The sequence below is a fragment of the Quercus robur genome, chromosome 11 (genome assembly GCF_932294415.1).
Source record: "Quercus robur chromosome 11, dhQueRobu3.1, whole genome shotgun sequence".
NCBI classification, from domain to species: domain Eukaryota; kingdom Viridiplantae; phylum Streptophyta; class Magnoliopsida; order Fagales; family Fagaceae; genus Quercus; species Quercus robur.
Window position 1 is genome coordinate 54,381,046 of NC_065544.1, and position 22,434 is coordinate 54,403,479.

Consider the following 22,434-nt stretch of genomic DNA (forward strand, 5'->3'; position numbering starts at 1 on the left):
ATTACTATCCTTCTTTGATCAAACATGATAATAAGAAAGTTTTGAAATAATATAGGCGTAAATGCTCTTTTCGTCCCTACATTTTAGGGTCATTTCTATTTTGGTCCCTACATTTCTATTTTACTACTTTTAGTCCTTAATCCAATTAACGCTTGTTATTTTAGTCCTTTTCGTCACTCAACTAACAGAAAAAACTGACGTGGCAAACAGAGTGCCCTGTTGCCACAGTAAATGCTAACGTGCACTCCGTTTACCACAGTAAATGCTGACGTGACGAATAAAATAATAATAAAAAATTATTTATTATTTAATAAATACCAAGTCAGCATAAAATAATAATAAATGCCATCCATGTTAGTTTAGAATTTTAAATTTTAATTGATCAATTTAAAAAAAAAAAAAAAAAAAAAACAGAATTAAAAATAAAAAACACATGAATTTGGATCAAACATCCTCTTCATCAAGAACACAAAAAAGCACAACCTAGAAAAAATCATACAAACCCAGAATATCAAACACAAAGAACACAAGAAAATCAAACTCAAAAAAATCATAAATGAATATTGTACAAAACAAAAACCAAACTGATTGTAAGACCAAATGTACAAAATTAACTGACTACCCAAATTAAGAAACTTCACAAAAAATGAAAAAACCCAGCAATCCTTAACCATTTGAAATTACATTAAAACACACACACACACAAACTCAAACTACAAAAGAATATACAAAGTTTAGGATTATTGTAAAAAAATTTCAAAATTTTGGAAAAAAAAAAAAAACCCAGTAAGGCTTAAATTCCAAACCTCATATTCAAGATCGGATCTTTTCTCGTCCACCGCAATGACTTGCACTGTCGAAACTGGACCCGCCCCGTCTTTTTCGGGTTTGGGTCGGTCTTCAACAAAATTTTCAACACCATCGCTCTCTTTATCGGACACGAACCCATTAGGCTGAAAGCTCTCGAGCTCTTCACCGGGTTCAAATACTACCAAATCGGAGCCTCCATAGTACTCTTCTTCTTTTCCGTCGAATCCAGCGACCAAGCTGCCAAGGCGGTCCGAGAAGGCTCGGCGGGCTTTGTCGGGAACAGGAAGCGGAAGCTTGAGCTTGCCTTTGAGCATGGTGGTGATAGTAGGTGAGTTGGGTGTGAGTCAAGGGAGGTGAATCGGGCGAGTTGAGTTGGTGGGTGTGTGATAATATTCCATTGAAGTTGGGAAGAAAAGAAGGGTGTGTTGGTTTTTCTTGCCTAATCCAATCCTAAAAAAATGTGGATTGATTTTGTTTTGTACAATATTCATTTATGATTTTTTTGAGTTTGATTTTCTTGTGTTCTTTTTGTGTTTGATATTCTGGGTTTGTATGATTTTTTCTGGGTTGTGCTCTTCTATGTTCTTAATGAAGAGGATGTTAGATCCAAATTCATGTGTTTTTTATTTTTAATTCTGTTTTTTTTTTTTAAATTGATCAACTAAAATTTAAAATTCTAAACTGACATGGATGGCATTTATTATTATTTTATGCTGATTTGGCATTTATTAAATAATAAATAATTTTTTTTATTATTTTATTCACTACGTCAGCATTTACTGTGTCAACAGTACACTTCGTTTGCCACGTCAGCTTTTTTTGTTAGTTGAGTGACGGAAAGGACTAAAATAACAAGCGTTAATTGGATTAAGGACTAAAAGTGGTAAAATAGAAATGTAAGGACCAAAATAGAAATGACCCCAAAATGTAGGGACGAAAAGAGCATTTACGCCAATAATATAAACCAATTACCAAATATCACTATCACAAATCAAATTGCAATGAAACTAAGAAGTAAGAAGGAAAAACATAATCAATCTAAAAACCATATGTTCTCCTCACCACATATATCTTTCGCTTGAACTCTATTGCAAGAAAGAAGTATTGCTACATTATCTGCAAAAGCTACGGCATGGCCCTCCCCATTCTCATGCTACAAAGTGATGATTTCACATTTTATCATCATGTCAACCAAAGATTGACATATATTTTGCTCAACTCATGCCATAATTCAAGGGAATTACGTGAAAAAAATCGCCTCCCATATAAATCTCAATTCTATTCTAATTTTAATCCATGATATTTAAAAAATCTAATAGTTTTCAATAAATCCAAACAAAATCAAATACATCAAATATCTCAATAAGATATACATATTTCGTGAAACAAATGTGGCAGATAGGATATACATATTTCCTGAAGCAAATGTGACAAATTGCCTAATTACAGACAATGATATCATTTCAAACTAGGTGCCAAGAAATTGTGAGCGTTCGTTCAAGTGTTAATACAGATCCACACTTCCTAAAATGTAGAAAACATGATAATGAGGTTGAGTAGTAGCACGTTCAGTGGTGTATTGGTGATACCCATGAGCTTACCAAAAAACCGAAATGATAATAGGGAAATGTTAACAAGCACCATGGCAGTGGTGCTTATTAAGATTTTCCTATATGCGTCTCACTTAAAAAAAGGAGAAAAATTTGTCAAAAAAAGCTGTCAAAAACTGCAAAAAAAAAACTGTTGTTACTATCAAAAGCTGTCAAAAAAAAATTGTTGTTCACACAACCCATGATAACATACCATAAGGTGTGGGGTGAGGATTACATAAGCAAACTCCATTTTTTATCTCAAAAAAAAGAAGAAAATGATATAAATATATATATATATTTATTTATATACACAAATAATAGTATACTATTTTTAGAAAAAATTTTACTGAATATTGAGAAAGTTTTAACAACATTTTTAATTTTTGATAAATTTTTTTTCGGAAACAGAGTTGTTAAAGGGCATACATTAAACCGATATATATATATATATATATATATATATTTTTTTTTTTTTAAGATCCCATAAGATCTTTACTGATGACGCCTGCAACTAGAATCAACCCTGAAGTTAGGACTTCGTCCAAACTCCAAAAAGGGTCAGAAAAGTCTGGTGGGATCAAAAACACAAAAAGCCCACACAAAGGGGTATCTCTGCAAAAATCCCCCTTTTTACTTTTTGTTTTCTGTCAACACACTTTCGCTCAATCAATCACGTCTTCTTTCCTCTAATGGCTTCACCTACTCAACTCTTCTTCAACCCATACACTCTCTAAAACAACAACAATACCTCCTCATCCTAACCTCACCCCAGGAGGCACGCACAAAACCCCAAAATAAACCCACATGGCTCGTCGACACATCATCCCTCTCCTCAACCAGCTCACCTCCTCCACGCGCCTCCCTCTCACGCGCTCCGTCACCTACATGCCACGACCGGGCGACGGCGCCCCACGCGCCGTGACCTTGATCCCGGGTGACGGGGTGGGCCCACTGGTGACAAACGCGGTCGAACAGGTGATGGAGGCCATGCACGCGCCGGTGTTCTTCGAGAAGTACGATGTACACGGGGACCTGAGCAAGGTCCCGCAGGAGGTGATCGAGTCGATTAAGAAAAACAAAGTGTGTCTGAAAGGTGGGCTTAGGACACCGGTGGGTGGTGGAGTCAGCTCGCTCAATGTTCAGTTGAGGAAAGAGCTGGATTTGTATGCTTCGTTGGTCAACTGTTTCAACCTTCCTGGGCTTCCTACGAGGCACGAAAATGTGGATATTGTTGTGATTCGAGAGAACACTGAGGGTGAGTACTCGGGTCTCGAGCATGAAGTTGTTCCTGGCGTTGTTGAAAGCCTCAAGGTACATTCTTTTTTGTTTTCATTTTCAACTTTTCAATTTCCAATTCTATGTTGTACAATCAAATTTTACTCTTTATGATTAGAGCATTGTTTTCATGTGGACCCCATCATTGATGTTACTCTTTTTATTACACAACGATTAAAAAGATGCTACACTAGCAGTCTAGCACTAATCGATAATGTTGTAAAGAGTATCATCTTTATATAAAAATACAATGGGTTATTTGTTGGGGTATCGTTTAAATTTAGTTGTCATTAGTTAATTTAGCACTTTCTATGGAAAGAGATGGCTTTTAGGCTCTAATCCGTTGAGCTCTAGCTGAAATTTTACAGAGGGCGAGGTTGTGGGATCAAAACCTGTTGGATGCACAAAACCTTGGGCTGCCTAGTTAAATTATAATATTCAATGATGTTGCTTTATTGGAATGCAGTACCAACAGTGTGATCTTCACTACCAACAATTAAATTTATTCGCGTGGCTTATTGATAATGTAACCACATGGGTGAAATTAAATGGGGAACCCAAGGTAGAACTACTAAGAAACTGTACCAAAGTTTTGCCCTTGATTAGAACCCCCTTATGGTTTTGGAATAATAAAAACAAATAGTTTGTATGTTTTTCGTTCCAATTGATGGATTTTCCAACTTTACGTAAATGTATATTGCTTTCCACACAACATTTTAACTTTAGGGTATGTTTGGAGAAAGAGTATAGGGGAAAGAGGTTAAAATATATAGAAATTTGGTACATTCCATTCACCTTCCTTTCTCCTCCCTTCTCCTCTCCCACTTTCTCCCTGCACCCAAACATAGAGTTAGTTAGGCCTTAAATGGGGTTTAAAATTTAAAGTTTCTAAGCTTCATAGAAGATGTACCACCAGGCCTTGTAGCCTGGTGGTACCCGGTACCATGTGTATCTATGAGGTCAGGGGTTCTATCCCCCATAATTACCTAGCAAAAAAAAAAGCTTCATAGAAGATGTAGTACAATAATCATGTTCTTGGATTTGAAATCATAATGAGGTAATGAGTTTTGGCTCAAGTGCCACTTTCTTTTATCATAAGAATGAGTGGAGGGTGAGGTTGTTGGTTCAAAACTCACTAGATGCATGTTAAACATATGAGAAAAAACAACGATAACAAAGCCTTAGTCCCCAAACTATGGGGTTGGCTATGGAATTTAACTAGACTAATTAGGGTTGATTACATGAATTCTTTCATGTTATATAATGTTATCCACAATTGTACTCTTTGTCACCTCCATAAAATTAGAAATAAAGCCTTGTACCTTATTCAGAAGGTTAAATTTTTTATCTTATGCAACATGTGCATGTCACAAGGAAGAATTTGTCAATTAGAACAAACCGATTCATTTTAGCCCAAGGCATGGGGAGCTTTAGTGTTGGTTCCTAAAATTTCTAATTATCTATCTATCTATCTATCTATCTATCTATAATGTATTATTATTATAAAGGGATTGTTTACAATTTGGGATTTGTTAGGTGATAACAAAGTTCTGCTCAGAACGTATTGCAAAATATGCCTTTGAGTATGCTTATCTGAACAACAGAAAAACGGTGACAGCTGTGCACAAAGCCAACATTATGAAACTTGCAGATGGTTTGTTTTTAGAATCTTGTCGGGAGATTGCAACAAAATATCCAAGTATCAAGTACAATGAGATTATTGTGGACAATTGCTGCATGCAACTTGTTTCGAAGCCTGAGCAATTCGATGTTATGGTAAGTAACCTTGAGAATTTTTTTAGTTCTAATGGAAGCACTTGTTTATTATGACTTGATATTTGATATTATGCATCTAGAAGTTGTCATTATTAGTCTTAAATTCCCGCTATATAAGTGATAAAATTATCGGTGAACTATTCTTTTAATGGAGTGAGGAACAATGTTTTGTTAAGTACTAGATACTGTTGTATATATGGGTGGAACGAGCTTGACTTGAATTGAACAATTCAGTTTGGTTTGGTAACCAATGGTGTTGCAAGTTACAAGTCTTTTTGTGGTTGATATAGAGATGGTCCTTGTCTTTGAATTCTTGTGGCTGTCAAGTTGATGCTGATGGATATTGGGTTGTTAATGCTTATTCAATAGAAATAGCAATGTACTTGTCTTCAAATTCTTATGACTGTCATGTTGATGCTGATAGATATTGGATTGTTAATGCTTATTCAATAGAAATAGCAATGAAGTGGAAAAATATATCTGAACACGATTGAGCAATGAAGTGTTGGATTGGATGTTTTGAAGCAATAATTTTTTTCCCCTCTTGCTTATTATAATTATTGTTGTTGTACTGCTACTGCTTCAAGTGAAAAGTTAATGAGATCCCTTTTTTTGGCTTGACCAATAGAAAAAATAAAAGTTGGATATAGGACCAAAACCTTTTGAGTTGCATGCACAATATCTGGCTTGGCTTGTGGAGAATATCATATAGGTGCATATGTTCACAAAAGAAGTTTAGCCTGGGCTCAACCCCGCTGGTGAATAGTTTATATTTAAAGAATACTATATATAAGATGTGATCTAGAGCCAGTTAGATTGTGGAGCATGCTTTATTTACAGATATGCTATAGCAGAGGTAGAAATCTTTACTCAAAAATGAATTGATTTGCTTGATAATATTTTTGAGCTGGACCTGGCTTGTGTTTTATTGTAGTGCTCTGCTCAAATAGCCAAATAATCTGCTTAGCTTGACTAGTTTTTGAAGCTATGTGAGTTCAGATTTGTTGTTTTGATGCGATCAAAACATTGTTCCTCCTTTTACTGTATTCCTCAAATCATGGTCTCTTGCATTTCGCCCTCATTGTTGATTTAAATTCCAAGTTCTTTGTGAAACTCTTGATTCCTTCCTTCCTTTCAAGGGCTTTGGGCACATTTCTTATTACCATTTGGCCTGCTGAGTAATTAGCTAAGTCATGTTTCTGGAGTCCTTTAAACCTTGGGCGTTTGGTCTTCTACTTTTACCTGGCCAGTTGAAACTTTTAGCCTTCCCAGCCACTGATGGAGATTTTTATTTTTATTTTTCGGCAGGTGACTCCTAATCTTTATGGAAATCTAGTGGCAAATACAGCAGCTGGTATTGCTGGAGGCACTGGTGTCATGCCAGGAGGTAATAATCATGATCTTACAAGTTCTAATTTTTTCTTTAATTTTGTGTTTCATGATGTGAACATATTAAGTTGGCCTCTTTGTGGCATGGATCTGTTCAAGAGATGCTGAGGATAACCATCTATTGTTTAAATGTTTTATCTTACTGGTGTCTGATAAAAGCATATTTGACCAGTAAAAAAAGAAAAAGTAAAATGAAAGGATAAAAATCTTCTGAACTCTTTTTCTTGTGTCTCATTTGGTGATTGGTAACTGCAGGCAATGTGGGGGCTGATCATGCTGTGTTTGAGCAAGGTGCTTCAGCAGGAAACGTGGGAAAGGACAAGATCGTACAACAAAAGAAGGCAAATCCCGTAGCTTTGCTTCTGTCATCAGCCATGATGCTTAGGCATCTCCAGTTTCCTTCATTTGCTGATCGGCTTGAGACTGCAGTGAAGCGTGTAATCTCCGAGGGCAAGTACCGAACAAAAGACCTTGGTGGAGACAGCAGCACCCAAGAGGTGGTTGATGCTGTCATTGCTAATCTGGACTAGTTGATTAGGACTCGCCACCATATTTCTCAGCCATCACCTGCCTATGTTGATTCCCCCCAACCATTCGCATGGTTTGATTTATATATACAGTTTGTTCCGCATACAACATCCTGCTTATCAGAAAGCGTGAGAGTTTTCTTCATACAATTTCTCAATTTGATGAAAGGTTGACATTGTTTCTCCTTTCCTATAAGGCCATGTAGTCTGTTTTAACTCAATTTTGTTTGTCTTCTGTAATTTTACTCGCCAAGATATTTCACTTTGAAATAAAAGAAAAGTGTGCATTTCAGCATTTGGTAGGTTGATGGCTGTGAGGGTTGATTTTGAGATGAATTTTGGGCCTATCACTCACTTTAATATAAATGGGAGGCTAGTTGTGCATCGTGAAGAATCAATTAGACACCAACTCAACAATAACAGCCGGTCTCAGGCCTAAGAAAAGGAGGAGGTTCCAATAGGTTGACTAATATAAAATTTAATCATTATATAATGAATGGGCCCATGACAATGCTTGTTAGAACGTCTCTTATTAGCAACGACTTGCATTGGAATACATATAATTGATCCTAATTAATTTATTGAGAATTTATAAATACCAAATAAATTTGGGATGGAGGTTTTGTTCTTATTTGGTCAACTAAAGGGGTTCATTTTAGAATTACAGTTGATCGTTTTACTATTACATTATCCCTTTTTCAGTGAGTTGTGTTTGTTGGTGTCCTTGTTTGATTAATAGAAGTACTAGATGGTTGAAGTATCAGATATTTTTATTTATTTATTTATTTAAAGTTTTAGGCTGAAAATATGCGAGAGGGTGAATTCGGTCCCAACCTGGGTTTGCAGTTCAAACTAGGGATGCCAAAATCCAACTCTTAGGGTGTGTTTGTTTGGAGGTGAAATAAGGTGAATGGAAAACTTTGGAGAGAAAATGGGAAGAAAAATTTTTTTGGAGTGTGTTTGGTTGAGTGAAGAGGAAGGAAAATAAATTGTGAGGTCCATGTGTTTTCTCTTCGGGCCCATCAAAAAGTTTTCTCCCTAAAATGAAGAGAAAATTAAAAGGAGAAAATAAGGCTGCTTAATGGATGAATATGCTCATATGCACTTGCACATTGCCTTTGCCAATTTTTTATTTTTATTTTTTTTTCTTTTCCTTTCTTAGCACGTTGCCTCTGCCAATTTTTCTTTTCTTTTCCTTTTCTGGGCACGTTGTCTCTCCCAAAATTTTTTTTTTTGGGATTTCCTGGGCTATGGGTATGATATTTGTTTTGTTTTGTTTTGTTTTTTTTTTTTTTTGGTTTAACTAGACATGATTTTTTTTTTTTGGGACATAATTTTTTTTTTTTTAATAAATTGGATGATTACTTTTTTTTTTTTGGTCACTTTTTTGTTTTAATTGACCATAATTTTTTAACTAGGGTATATAAGTAAATTTATACAAACTCACTTTTTCCATCATTTCACTTTTCTACTCCCAACCAAACAAAAAGGAGAGAAATTAAAATCTTTTCTATTCTCCCACTTTTCCATTCTCCTACAATTTTCTATCATCTCACTTTTCCACCCCTCCAGCCAAATGAACCCTTAAAGAAAAACTTTAAAATATGTTAATATTACAATATATATATATATATATATATATATATATATATATATATATATATAATATTACAAATCACGAATGGACAACAAATAAACATATGATTGTTTGTTATATCACATGGTTATCACCATGAAATAGTAAAAATATGAGAATAAAAAAATAAAAATCATATATGGTTCTAGTATTTTTTTTGTCCCTATGGAATACCTATGGATTTAAGATAATTATATTGTAATGATATGTGGTGAGTTGTAGCAAAACTAGTGTAATATGTTATGGTTTTAGCATTTTTTTTCCTATGAAATACCTATGAATTTAGGATAATTATATTGTAATTATATGGTTTAGTGGATAAACAAAGTTCTTATTTTTGTTTTCAACCATGTAGTTAAGGGTTGAAGAGAATGTGGTATTAGACCTTGTATCAAGTGCATGTATTGCCTCACCTCAATGTGAAAGGGGCAATACATGCATTGGATGCATGGTATATCTTTTTGTTAGAGAGAGATAGAGGTATATTGCCGTCTCTTGGACCTAACTTTAATTAAATGTTAGAAGGGCCTTACATGTCCTTTTTCTAATTTAAAATGTTCACTTACATGGTCATTGGGCCAAACTTCTTGTACAATTGGGTCTCAACTGTGTTTGGGAGAGTCACATTTGGGCCTAGACAAGCCGAGCGAGTAAGGCAATTTATGGGTCTGATAAATGATTTTCTCGAAGATCCCATGGAAATTCCAAGCCTATAAAATAAAAATATAAATTTGGCTATTGAATAATTATTGACGTGTACTTCGGGACAGGAGCTTCAATTATCTTTAAGCATTTCCAAGTGCCACTAGCTATTTAAAAGCATAGTTGAACGGTGAAATAAGATTTACAAAAGTCAAGAAATGTGAGGATAATAATAGTGGATGTCTCACATTCACATGGTGCGTCCTTTACCAGGTGTTGAAATTATATCACCTGGTCCTATGGATGAATGAAAAAGCCAATAACTTTTATTCTAAAAAGAGGAGGTATTTGACCCTTTAGGAGTGGAGTGGGTGAAGGCAATTCCAATAACAAAACTTCCTACAACTTTCCTTAACTCTGCAACATAGAACTATAATAATGTTTCTCTTCACTTATTGTCTCTCTATTTTTTTTTCTCTCTCAAACTGAGCACACGCAAAGTTTTTTCTACCACCAAATCGTTCAAGCCTACTCGCATCCTCAAGGTCCTATCTCTTCTCTTATGCTATGTTTTGTGTGAATTCTCTGTTTTATTTCTTTCTTTCGTTCTTTTTATATTTATTTATATGTTTCAATTTCACTTTGGATGATGAGAAAGCAGAGGGAAAGGGGAGGAACATACATATTTTTTTTTTCCTGGGTTTTGACTTTTTTGTTTTATAGTATCTGAATTTCTCCTTTTATACCAATAGTGATTGTTAAATTACAAACACAGAGGAAGCTTTTGTAATGATTTAACGTTAGTTAAATAAATTTCTGCATAAATAATAACCATAATAACGTGAGTTATCATTTTTGTATAAAAAATAAACAAACAAAAAACGTTGACTTCACTGAAAACAGAGGATGTGAATGCCCAGTAAGGCTAGGATCGCTGCCACTAGCTTGTTTTTTTTTTCGTCTTATTATTTAAAAAAAAAAAAAATTAAATGGTGCGAGGTAATTAGCAAATTGGGTGTAGTTGAAATATTGTTGTGACCTTAGTTTTATTAATGCCTTTCGTCTCTCTTTCACATACTCACAAACAAAAGAAATAATAATGGTCATTCCTTTATTAAAAAAGCAGTTATATAATAGGAATTGAATCATGTGTTGTATCTAAGATATTTTTGAGCTTTACAATCACCACTGCAAATTCATTTCTCAAATCCGTAAGTTATCATTTTTCATACACGTCCATCTCTTTTACTCAATCCTTTCACTCCCTCCTTAAAATAAAGGATCCATATCAAATCATTCCTTTTTTCTCTAATTTTTTTTCCTTTTAATTTTTCTTTAAATTTTAATTGAAAACTACCTTTCTCTAATCTTTATTGTAGTTCAATACTTGCCGCCAACATATTTCCAATGTCTTTCATTAGCTCTCAGAAGGCCTCCTTTTCCTCTTCATTTTCATCTTCAACACCTCGGTGGAAATATGATGTCTTTCTTAGTTTTAGAGGTGAGGACACCCGCACTAGTTTTACGGACCATCTATATGTTGCTTTGAAACAAAGGGGCATAGTTACCTTTAGAGACGAGGAAAATCTTGATATAGGAAAATCTATTTCACCGGAGCTCTTGAAAGCAATAAAAGAATCGAGATTTGCAATTGTCATTCTCTCAAGAAACTTTGCATCTTCAACATGGTGCTTAATTGAACTTACAAAGATAATTGGATGCCTGAAAGAGACAACCACGACTGTTTTGCCAATTTTTTATGATGTGGACCCATCTGATGTACGAAAACAAACAAGGACCTTTGCCCAAGCCTTTTCTAAGCATGAAGAGTGTTTCAAGGACAACATAGAGAAAGTACAAACATGGAGAGTTGCTTTAAGAGATGTAGCAGATCTAAAAGGGTGGCACCTACGGGATAGGTAAAACAAATTGACATTCCACTTGCTTTTAAATGTTCAAACTTCATATAAATACTCTTCTTATCTTTGAGCCTTGTTTTAAACTTTATGAAAAGCAACAAAGATGTTCACGCATCTTCTCTATTTTGACTTGATCTGATTAATTTACATTTTTGTATTTCTTTAAATTTTTTCTCACACCAAGTTATTTTCATTTTCTTGGTTTAGCCAACAAAATAGAACATTGGATGTCTACTTTCTTTTTTGGTACTATTTATGGGTAATACTCTCTAGATATCATTCTCCATTCATTGCAGGTCCGAGGCACAACTTATCCAAGATATTGTGGGAGAGTTATGGCATAAATTAAATTATGCATTCTTTGAAGATACTGAAGGCCTTGTAGGGCTAGAATCTCGAGTTAAGGAATTGGAGTCATGTTTGGCTATGGGCTCTAATGATGTTCGCATTATTGGGGTTTTGGGGATGGGGGGAATAGGTAAAACAACTCTTGCTAGAGTTGTTTTTCGTATGGTTTCGAATAAGTTTGAAGGTTGTTGCTTTCTTTCTAATGTTAGGGAGGTTTTTGAAAAAGATGGTTTAATTCCATTGCAACAACAACTTATTAAAAAAATATTAAATGAAAGTATGAGTATACAAGATGTTGATGAGGGAGTTTATGTTATCAAGAATAGATTATGTCATAAAAGAATTCTTCTCGTTCTTGATGATGTAAATCAATTAGACCAAATGAAAATTTTAGTTGGGAAGCGTAATTGGTTTGGTTCTGGTAGTAGAATTATCATAACAACAAGGGATAAGCATTTACTACGTATTCTTGAAGTAGATGAAATATGCGAATCTGAAGCATTGAGAGATGATGAAGCTCTCCATCTTTTGTGTTTGAAAGCTTTTAAAAAGGACCATCCTCCCGAAGATTATCTAGAGCTATCCAAAGATGTCGTACAATATACTAAAGGACTTCCTTTAGCTATTGAGATTATGGGTTCCTTTTTGTTCAGTAGAAGCATCAATCAATGGAAAAGTACATTAATTAGGATTAAAGAATTTCCTGAACGTGCAATTCACCAAGCACTTAAAATAAGTTATGATGGGCTAGATGAAATAGAGAAAAAAATATTCCTCTACATTGCATGTTTCTTTAATCATGAGGACAAAAATAGTGTAGTAAAAAAACTAGATTGTCTTGGCCTTTACCCTGCTATTGGATTAGAGGTTCTAGTTGAGAAATCTCTCATAAAAATGAATGACCTTGGAGTGTGGATGCATGATTTGCTACAAGGCATGGGCAAGAAAATAGTTCATGAAGAGTTTCCTGAAGATCCTGGAAAGCGTAGCATTCTATGGTCATTTGAAGACATTAACAGTGTGCTAACAAAAAATACGGTAAGAGGTTATATAGAAAACTTGAGCATATATCCCATCATATTATTCAAATAGTTCAACTTAATGTAGCTTTGGTAATCATACATTTTGCAATTCACTAATCCATTTTGTTCATCATTATTAGGGAACAGAAGCAATTCAAGGCATAGTCCTTAAGTTGCGTGAATCAAAAGAGGCATATTGGAATCCGGAATCTTTTTCAAAGATGCATTATCTTAAATTGCTCATAATTAGTAATGTTCAACTTGTCCACGAACCCAAACATCTTCCTATTAGCTTAAGATTTCTTGAGTGGAGTAGATACCCTTCAAAATCTTTGCCATTAAATTTCCAATCAAATGAGCTTGTTGAACTTTACATGTGTGGTAGTTGCATTGAACAACTTTGGAAAGGAGCAAAGGTAATTTAAGCATCCTTGTACTTATATATATTTAAGTTCCATTAAATTGTAGGGATTTGTTGAAGCTAATTGTTCTTTTTTTTTTTTGGGTTGCTTTTAATAGTCTTTTGAGAAGTTGAAAATCATCCAAATGAATGGGTCTACAAACCTTAAAGAAACCCCTGATTTGATCAAAGTCCCAAATCTTAAGGAAATGGTTCTTGCTGATTGTTTAAATTTACGTGAGATTCATCCTTCAACTCTGGTTCATAATAGGCTTACTCTTCTCAATCTCAAAGGCTGTGTTAATGTCAAAACTCTTCCAAGCAAGTTCGAAATGGAGTCTCTTGAGGTTCTTATTCTTTCTGGTTGCTCAAAACTAAGAAAGATTCCAGAATTTGGAGAAAACATGCAACGTGTATTAAAGCTTTATTTGGGTGGGACTGCTATTACTAAATTACCCGCATCAATTGGGCATTTGACCGGCCTTGTTTTATTGAATGTAAGAGATTGCAAAAGTCTTACGTGTCTGCCAAGTAACATTTTTAATTTGAAGTTGCTTAAAGAAGTGAATATTTCGAGATGCTCAAAACTTGAGAGACTGCCTGAGAATGTGGGTAACGCTGAAAGTGTAGAGGAGCTGGATGTGAGTGGAACTGCTATAAGAGAGGTGCCTTCTTCTGTTGGTCTCTTAAAAAATCTTAAAGTGCTATCTTTCAAAGGATGTAAGAGGTTATCATCATTTAACTCTACATCTTGGTATGATCTCCTCCCTTTCTCTTCAAGGCCAGAAATTGTAGATCCTGTGGCATTTTCCTCTCTATTGGGTTTGTGTTCTTTGACTAAATTGAATCTACGAAACTGCAATCTCAGTGTAATCCCAGATGATATTGGTTGCTTATTCTCTTTAGAAGAAATACATCTAAGTGAGAATAGTTTTGTTTGCCTTCCTGATAGCATCAGTCAACTATGTAAGTTGGAAAGGATGTATTTGAACAATTGCACGAGTCTTCGATCATTGCCAAAGCTTCCAGTAGATATTGTAGAAATTTGGGGAGATGGTTGTTCCTCATTAGAAATGGTACCAGATCTCCAAAAATCTAATTCTTTTTTTAAGGGAGAGCTTTATCTTTCAAATTGCAATAAACTAACTGATAATCAAGATTTCATTGACAATTTTTTGGCAGTGATAAGAAAGCACCATCAGGTCTCTCTCTCTCTCTCTCTCTCTCTCTTTCTCTCTCTCTCTCTCTCTCTCTCTCTCTTTATGTTATAAACAACCTGCTTTGTATGTTTTAGGGATTCTCTCGTCACGGTGGATATGACGAAGAAGAGTTCAATTGGAGATATGACATGATTATTCCTGGAAGTGTAATTCCGAAGTGGTTTATCCATCAAAGTATTGGGGCTGAAGTGAATATTAAAGAACATTCTTTTCATTTGTGTGATGAGTGGATAGGAACTGCTATTTGCTTTATATCTTCTTCTCGTCTCAAATTTTCAATATCTTGTCGGTTGATAGCAAATGGAAAAGTAATGTCTGCTACAATAGTAGACGCTGGTTATTACAAATCTTTAAGTTTATTATCAGATCATATTTATCTATGTTATTTGCTTCCTCAATACTACAAGGAGGAGGATATAAAATTACTGAACGAATGTGAAGCAAATGAATTGAGTCAGATTAGCATTAAAATTGAAATATATGATTTAGGCAAGGAGGTGAAGAAATGTGGGTTTCGAATGGTATACAAGAAAGACATAGAAGATCTCAACTGAACTATGGCTCAGAGTAGTAATACCAGCATCATTCCTTATGAGGACTTGGATGTTAAAAAAGCAAAGAAAATTTGTGACGATTATGATTGGGCTGGACCTAGTGGAGAAGGAAGCCCTAATGATGTGCCCCATGGTAACTCTGATAGTGAAGAGTATTTTGAATGGGGTGAGGAGATCAGTGATTAGCAGGAATCTAGATGGAATTGGAGAATGGGTTCAAATACTCTGTAAGTCAATGAATCCAAATTAATTCCTATTTTTCTCTTGATTACCCGTAATTCATTGTATTTTTTTTTATTAATCTTAGTTTTGCCGATTACTGCATTATCGTTTGTCATATACCTTTGTTTGATTTAATTTTAAATTCTAAATAGGTATATCGCTAGTTGTAGCCTAATCCAACAAGGGCATCATTGAAGATTGTTGAACTTCTTTGTCTTTTTTTCTTAATTTTAAAGTTTTGTTGGTTGTTGCTTTATCTTTTTTTCCTTTCCTTTGAATTGACTGTTGTTACATATTATATATGTGAACTCATGTATAGATCACAATCACAATGCTTAGTATAGCTAGATGTAGCATCTAGCTTCCTCGAAGGTTTTCTTCGGTTGTTTACTAATCTTCAACCAAAGAAAGTGCTCTTTTTCTGTTTAAGAGTTCAGCCGATTTTTATATTCTTTTTTTCATTTTTCTTCTGTGAAATTTTTATTATTTTAAAGTAGGATAACAATTATAAAATTTATTAAAATGATTTGTATTAGCATGGTTAGGGATGTTGTTAATGTGATTTCATAAAGTAACAAATGTTAGGTTTTAAGGAATTAGGAACTAATGTATTAGAACTTCATTTTGTAATGTTGACAAACCATGATCAAAACGTTTTAGTCTTGTTTAGACTTGTTTAGACTTGCTCAAAGTATGTGTTTTTATGTAAAGTTGGAATCGAGTTACTGCAAGATTTATTGTGTAAATCTACCTGGCTCGATCAATCGAGAATTAGACTTGATTGATTGAAAGTCGTGCAAATTGTTTTTTCTACAGAATTTCCAACTCAGTCCAAGCCCATTTGACGTGTAGGGTTTTATATTTTGCCTTAAGTATAAAAGGGCCCTAACCACGTTTTAGAGTTGCTCTTTATGCTGTTTGTGTGAATCTTTTGTGAGATCTAAAGGTGTTTTCCTTCACATACACTTAGGGTTTCCAATCTCAAGATTGATGTCAAGAGTTTGGCGATCGATTTAGTTGCTTTTTTCAAGAGTTTAAAGATACACAAGCGGGAGTGCTTGTACTTGCTGGGAATCCAAGAAAGAAGTAGTCCATGGACTCGGAGTTGTTACGTGATCGTGGTAGTAAGTTTCCTACTCGAGGTAGCAATAGGATGTTAGTGGTCTAAGTCGCTATTGTGTAAACTTCAATTCTTTCATAATGGATTCAGTTTACCTTGAGGATAACTAGGTTAAATCTTTCCCAGATTTTTTATCGGTTTAGTTTTCCTGGGTTATCATATTGTTGTGTTTTTTATTTTCCGCACTTTACAATAATATGATATTTGTGTTAACCTAAATTTGATAATTTGACTAAGTAATCACTTGGCTAATTAACTAGGTTAATCTAGTTGTGTTTTAAGGAGTAAAAACATACAACAAACTTCAGAATAAAATTGCTGTTAGTGGATGTTCAAATTTTCAAACATTTGGAGCTTGAGCAAAACTTACTTTAATTAGTAATTATTGCGGATATGCAAAGTTTCCTCATTGACCAAATATTTTAGCTGAGTTCTTGATATATCCAAATTAGTCTCTACATTCTTCATAATTGATTTTTCGGTCAACCTAAAAGGATCTATATCTGCATCAATGAGGTTTTGGTAATTTGTTTAATATGTAAATAGATGTGTGATAAACAACTTAATAACAAGCTCTCATCGGAGACAATCTTTTTTGCTAGAAGCATTTAATTTTGATTTATCTGTCACCACAACATGTTTTGAATGACTATATATTGCTTGATAGACATGCCATGATGAATCAATGATTTGCCATTATAGAATATTGAATAGTAAGTAGTACTAAATGGCCTTAGCCATGTGTAGCTTTTGTTCTGCAATGTAAGGAAATCATCATTCACATCATTGTCCTATCATCCATGTAATGCTTGTGTAGAAGCATTGATGAGACATTGATCGAGTTTAAAAGAACATGGGTGCTATGACATGAATTATGTAAAATTCAAAGTTTAAAATTCTTAATTATGTAAGTTTTTACCATAAGACTTTTGCGGGCCTCTTGTTGTACTTGAATGTTTTTCCACCTTTCTAAAACTTTCACTCTCAATCAAATTGTTAGTTTTTTAGATCCTTGTAAACTAGATTGTTTAATCTAATTAATTAACTAAGTGGATATTTAGGTTTATTATTCAGATCTAGGTCAAATAAACATAAATCATATATATAAAGCAGTGGAAATATAAAAAATATAATGATATAATCACCCAAGAAAACCAAATCGGTAAAAAACTTGGGTGATTTAACCTAGCTATCTTCAAGGTAAAAAGAAAATCCACTATAGAGAATCGAAGTTTACAATAAGACTTAAATCACTAACATCCTGTTACTACCACATGTAAAACTTATTGACACGACTACGTGCAAGCTACGTGCAAGCTTCAAAATCACGAACTCCTTCTCTGTTAGGCCTTTGCAACACAAGCACCCACACTTGTGATTTTGAGACTCCACTCAAAGGTTTAGCAACACAAATTCTCCTGTTTGTGACTCCAAGACCACTCTTGAAGGTTTAGATCTTCAACTATTGTTGATTTTGATGCAGCAACATCAAATCTACCGGATCTTGAGATTCTTCAAGGAATAACACTGGTAGAAGATATGAGAGAGCTTTTGGGCACAAAACCCTAAATACAAAAAAAGGCACACTCTTCTCTCTTTAAAATGCCTCACAAAAACGTGCTTAGGGTTTCCTTTATATACTAGAAGAAGTAGATTTGAAACCCTAATCCTTAATGGACTTGAATTGTTGTTGGGCCGAACTTAAAATTCTGTAGATACATGTTTCGATTGATCTAGCCTGTTTCTCGATTGGTCGAACCAGGCAAATTACAAAATCTTCTTTCTGTAGCTTGTATGTTCTTGAATCTTAACTTATATCAACTTGAGCATTGTCTAATAATACCTATAGACTCTAGGATCTATATCTAGACAAGTTTGTGCTCACAGTTTGCCAAAACTTTAAGGTTTAATTTGAAAATAATACCAAATTGTTGTGGTTATTCACCCATTTCATATTCATTTCAGCGGAGGCCTTGGGAATTAAAGATACTATGCCCGCTTATCTTAAACCAGACCTTCAAAGTGATGATCTCCTAATCGGTGTAGGCTTTGCTTCCAGGGGCTCAGGAATTGATCCATTAACATCTAGTACACTGTTATCTATCTTTTATATTTATTTATTTGGACATTAATGTTTGCCCTTTTTTAATTTGGATCTATCACAATTTAGTAAACAAACTTTCAATTGTTACATTTAACCGCATTATGATTTGGATAAAAATAAAATTGTTTGGATTTTGTCAAATGTATTTCTTTTGATTTCATCTAAATTTAAACTTTAGGGATCAAAATGTAACAATTAAAAAATCGTGTAACTAAATTGTTTTTGTATGGAATCACTTGGAACTTGTGCCACCCTACTTACCAAATTTCCTAAAACACCCTCATATCATTTCTTGGGTCTTTAAAGCCATAACAAAACCATACATTGAAATTACCAAACTCTGTGTTTGGCTGAAAAGATGAGGAAGAAGAATAAATATTAAAGATTCGGATTATGCAAACTCATATATATTAATTGAAGTGACATATTTTGATTGGATTAGTTATCATGCAATGGAAATATTTATTTATTTTCACTCAGTTTGCACTTAACGGCCACATCATTCACGGAAACGAGCAAAAGGTCTATATTGAAAAATATACAAACATTAAGGAAGAAATGAAAATTTTTAGACATGAGGAACCAAAATGAAAACAACTCCTAAAGATAAAGGATCAAAAGTATAATTTAGTCTAGAATAGGATAGGAAAAATGTTGATTCCTCCAAATTGATTAGCTATAAAAGCTATCACTAATGTAATTTTTTTCCTTTCTTTCATATATGGGCCAATATTTCGAACTAGTGTGGCGGGTCGACTGATTGTAATATCAGTAGATCCTGAATTCAACCATTACATCATTAGTTGAATTATGGTACTTGGATTCATTTTCCAAGCTTTTCTCTATGGAAGGAGAAAATAGGACAACTGCACTTGCTGTTATCCACAAATACGTAAGAAGCATCATATTGGATCACTTTGGTGCTGAACCACTAAAAGAAAAATTCCTTCCTCAAATTGAAGTATTTGTTAGTAAAACCCTAGAAGCATGGTCAACTCAGTCTTCTGTTGAAGTGAAACATGCTGCTTCCATTGTAAGTTACAATTTTCGCATTAAACACATTTCTTCTGTAGTGTTACAAATTTTTGTCATTCATGTTACAACATAACTCTTGGAAATTTTGTTTTGACCCCATATCATTCTAACTATCAAACTTGAATAACTCTTAAATAGAAGATCAATCAACCTTTGGACTTCTTTTGTATGATCTCCACCACAAAGGCATGTTTGCTCCAATCTAAAACTCTGAGAAGTCAGTGTACACATTGACACAAGGTCAAACAAAGGATATCTTTGTTTTTAAGCTCAAGAGAGGGCAAAGTCTTGCATCAAGGTGTATTTATATATATGTAGGTTAAAAGTCAGCAAAAATCCTAACGTCTTTCTGAACATTGCAGATGGTGTTTGATTTCAGTGCAAAGAGTATCATGCTTAGTTATGATGGTGAAAAATCACCCATGAAATTGAGTGAGAAGTTAATCAATGTCGCCGGAGGTTTTTTGCCATTTCCCTTGAATATTCCTGGTTTCGCATACCATAAATCTTTGAAGGTAACCAAAATAATTAATGAGACAAGATAAATTCTTGCATTATAAATTCTCCCAACAAGTATTTGTTTAAAATGACTCAAATACATTAATCTAAAATCTTCATTTTCATTCAGGATCAAAAGGAGGCATTGACCATGTTGAGGAAAATAGTAAAAGAGAAAATGAATTCACTTGGAAAACATGAAGATATGCTTGATCAAGCCATAAATAACATGAATAAGGAGAAAGTCTAATCAGAAGATTTTCTCACCCGTTGGGTTTTTGGGATCTCATTTGCTACCTTTGAGGCGATTTCAACAGCATTATCATTAGCTCTCAAGTTAATTGTGGAAATCCAGCAGTCTTACAAGAGTTGACTGTGTGCATGTAGAACAAATTTCTTTTAGCACTTAATTTTGTGTATGGTAATGTTGAAACACTGATGATATATCATATATTAGGCCGAGCACAAGGAAATTCTCAAAGCCAGAAAGAATCCAAATTCCATTCTCACATGGGATGAATATAAGTTAATGACTTTTACACTTCAAGTCAGTTCCAGAATCTCAAAATATTCTCTGTTTGTGGTGTTAGAGGATTCCAATTATCTCATAAACATAAACATTTTGTTGTATGAAATTACAGGTAATCAATGAATTTTTTCGGATCGCAAATGTTTCTCCTGGTTTACTACGAAAAAGCACTCAAGGATATAAAATTTAAAGGTATGTTCTCGGCAAAATTTGCTGAATAGTATTTTTTAAGGAAAATTTTAGGAGAATAGAATGTAACTGAAGTTATTTAGTTATATAGGCTATTTTTGGAACTCGAGTTTGACAAACTTGAGTTTCAACCCAAAATCGAGTTTAGCATACTAGAGTTCCAATTTGTTATACAACGTCAGATTGTCACGTATCCTAAACTAATTCAAACCTAAGTTTGATAAACTTGATTTTGGGTTGGAACTCGAGTTCCAAAAAAAGTCTACATTACTAAATAACTTCGCCTTTGTGCTATTCACCTAAAATTTTCCTAAAAAAGTACCATTCAGCAAATTTTGCCTATGCTCTCAAATGCATATATTTGGTTTAGTGTCTTTATATTCGGTTACAAACTGTAAATTATTGGCTAAATGCTTACCAGGATATACAATTCCGGCTGGTTGGACCATTATGCTTGTAAATTCTGCACTTCAATTAAACTCAAACACATACAAGGATGTACTTGCTTTCAATCCATGGCGCTGGAAGGTATGTAATAAGCAACCTTACTAGAGTAAAGAGAAGACTTAACCAGTTATTATACACACTTTTTTAATTCCCCATACTATTGCTTTTAACTGATATGGAAATATTCTTGACAATTTTTTTTTTAATGGAACTAGGATCTTGACCCATTTGTTGTATCTAAGAATTTCATGCCTTTTGGAGGAGGAATTAGACAATGTGCAGGGGCAGAGTATACTAAAACGTTCACGGCTATCTTCCTCCATGTCTTGGTCACCAAATATAGGTAATTTGTTCCCATTCATAGTGTCACTTACATGGGGCATGGGCTATTGCCACAACAAGATGATCACAAACCTCGTTGTGGTAGGATATTATTTTCAATTAGTGACCTCTTAAATTTTTATTTATATTTAGGTTGACAAAGGTCAAGGGAGGAAAAATTGCTCGAAGTCCTATATATTCTGATTTTTACAGATGGCCTCCACATTAATTTTTCTAAGAAGAACAATATATAATTTTAAAGAGCAATCATCATGGAGCAGACGTCATACCATGAAATTCTATCACCTCTATAAAAAAAAAAAAAAAAAAAAAATCCTATATCATGCAAAATAACAGGATGTTCTATATTGAGATAAAAAGTTCCGGTTTCATGCAAAATAATTAGATACTCTATATTTTATTTTTGGTATTAATGCTCTCTCTCTCTCTCTCTCTCTCTCTCTCTCTCTCTCTCTCTCAATGTATTTGATGTATGTGTAAGGCAACATGCTTTATGTTTCAACTTATGTGTTTTTTTTAAGAAATATGTGAACTTCTCAATTTTAATAAGTTGTTCCTAAATTTTGTTGAATTTAAATTTCATTGGAAATTCTTTTGGATGAGATTGTCCGAAGAGAAGGATTCTGATTTAATGTTTTAGTTTAGAATTTAGATTTCTTTAATAAGGTATTGAAATAAACCATTTTTTATGAATAAAATTAGGGTTTTGTTTCAACTTCTTGTTGAGTTCTATTTTACAACAAGGCAGCGTAATTGAAGTGAAGAATTGCACTAATCTTTTTTTTTTTTTTTGATGAAAAGGATTACACTACTCATAGGATAAAAGAAGACACGTTGA

General features: G+C 33.9%; 2 protein-coding genes and 1 pseudogene across 5 annotated transcripts; all 3 read left to right on the forward strand.

Moving 5' to 3' along the window:
- The first annotated feature begins 2,942 nt into the window (after positions 1 to 2,942).
- LOC126705348 (isocitrate dehydrogenase [NAD] regulatory subunit 1, mitochondrial) lies at positions 2,943 to 7,664 on the forward strand. 2 transcript variants are annotated; one of them, XM_050404296.1, is made up of 4 exons: positions 2,943 to 3,713; positions 5,226 to 5,453; positions 6,762 to 6,840; positions 7,098 to 7,664. In XM_050404296.1, exons 1-4 carry the CDS (start codon positions 3,207 to 3,209, stop codon positions 7,370 to 7,372), a joined length of 1,089 nt encoding a protein of 362 aa, XP_050260253.1. In that variant the 5' UTR covers positions 2,943 to 3,206; the 3' UTR covers positions 7,373 to 7,664. The 2 variants fall into 2 exon arrangements, with proteins under 2 accessions (XP_050260253.1, XP_050260252.1); XM_050404295.1 differs by having other exon boundaries at positions 2,949 to 3,713; positions 5,214 to 5,453.
- A 2,244-nt stretch (positions 7,665 to 9,908) lies between these two features.
- LOC126705634 (disease resistance protein RUN1-like) lies at positions 9,909 to 18,650 on the forward strand. 3 transcript variants are annotated; one of them, XR_007648323.1, is made up of 7 exons: positions 9,909 to 10,192; positions 11,027 to 11,566; positions 11,863 to 12,952; positions 13,077 to 13,352; positions 13,456 to 14,538; positions 14,631 to 15,337; positions 18,418 to 18,650. XR_007648323.1 is itself a non-coding variant. In XM_050404737.1 (6 exons), the coding sequence occupies exons 2-6, from the start codon at positions 11,055 to 11,057 to the stop codon at positions 15,108 to 15,110; spliced, it is 3,441 nt and encodes a 1,146-aa protein (XP_050260694.1). In that variant the 5' UTR covers positions 9,909 to 10,192; positions 11,027 to 11,054; the 3' UTR covers positions 15,111 to 15,781. The 3 variants fall into 3 exon arrangements, 1 of the variants encoding a protein (XP_050260694.1); XR_007648324.1 differs by lacking the exon at positions 18,418 to 18,650 and adding an exon at positions 15,485 to 15,781; XM_050404737.1 differs by lacking the exon at positions 18,418 to 18,650 and having other exon boundaries at positions 14,631 to 15,781.
- Positions 18,651 to 19,228: 578 nt separating this feature from the next.
- Positions 19,229 to 22,097, forward strand: LOC126705251 (cucurbitadienol 11-hydroxylase-like; annotated as a pseudogene).
- Positions 22,098 to 22,434: the final 337 nt, after the last annotated feature.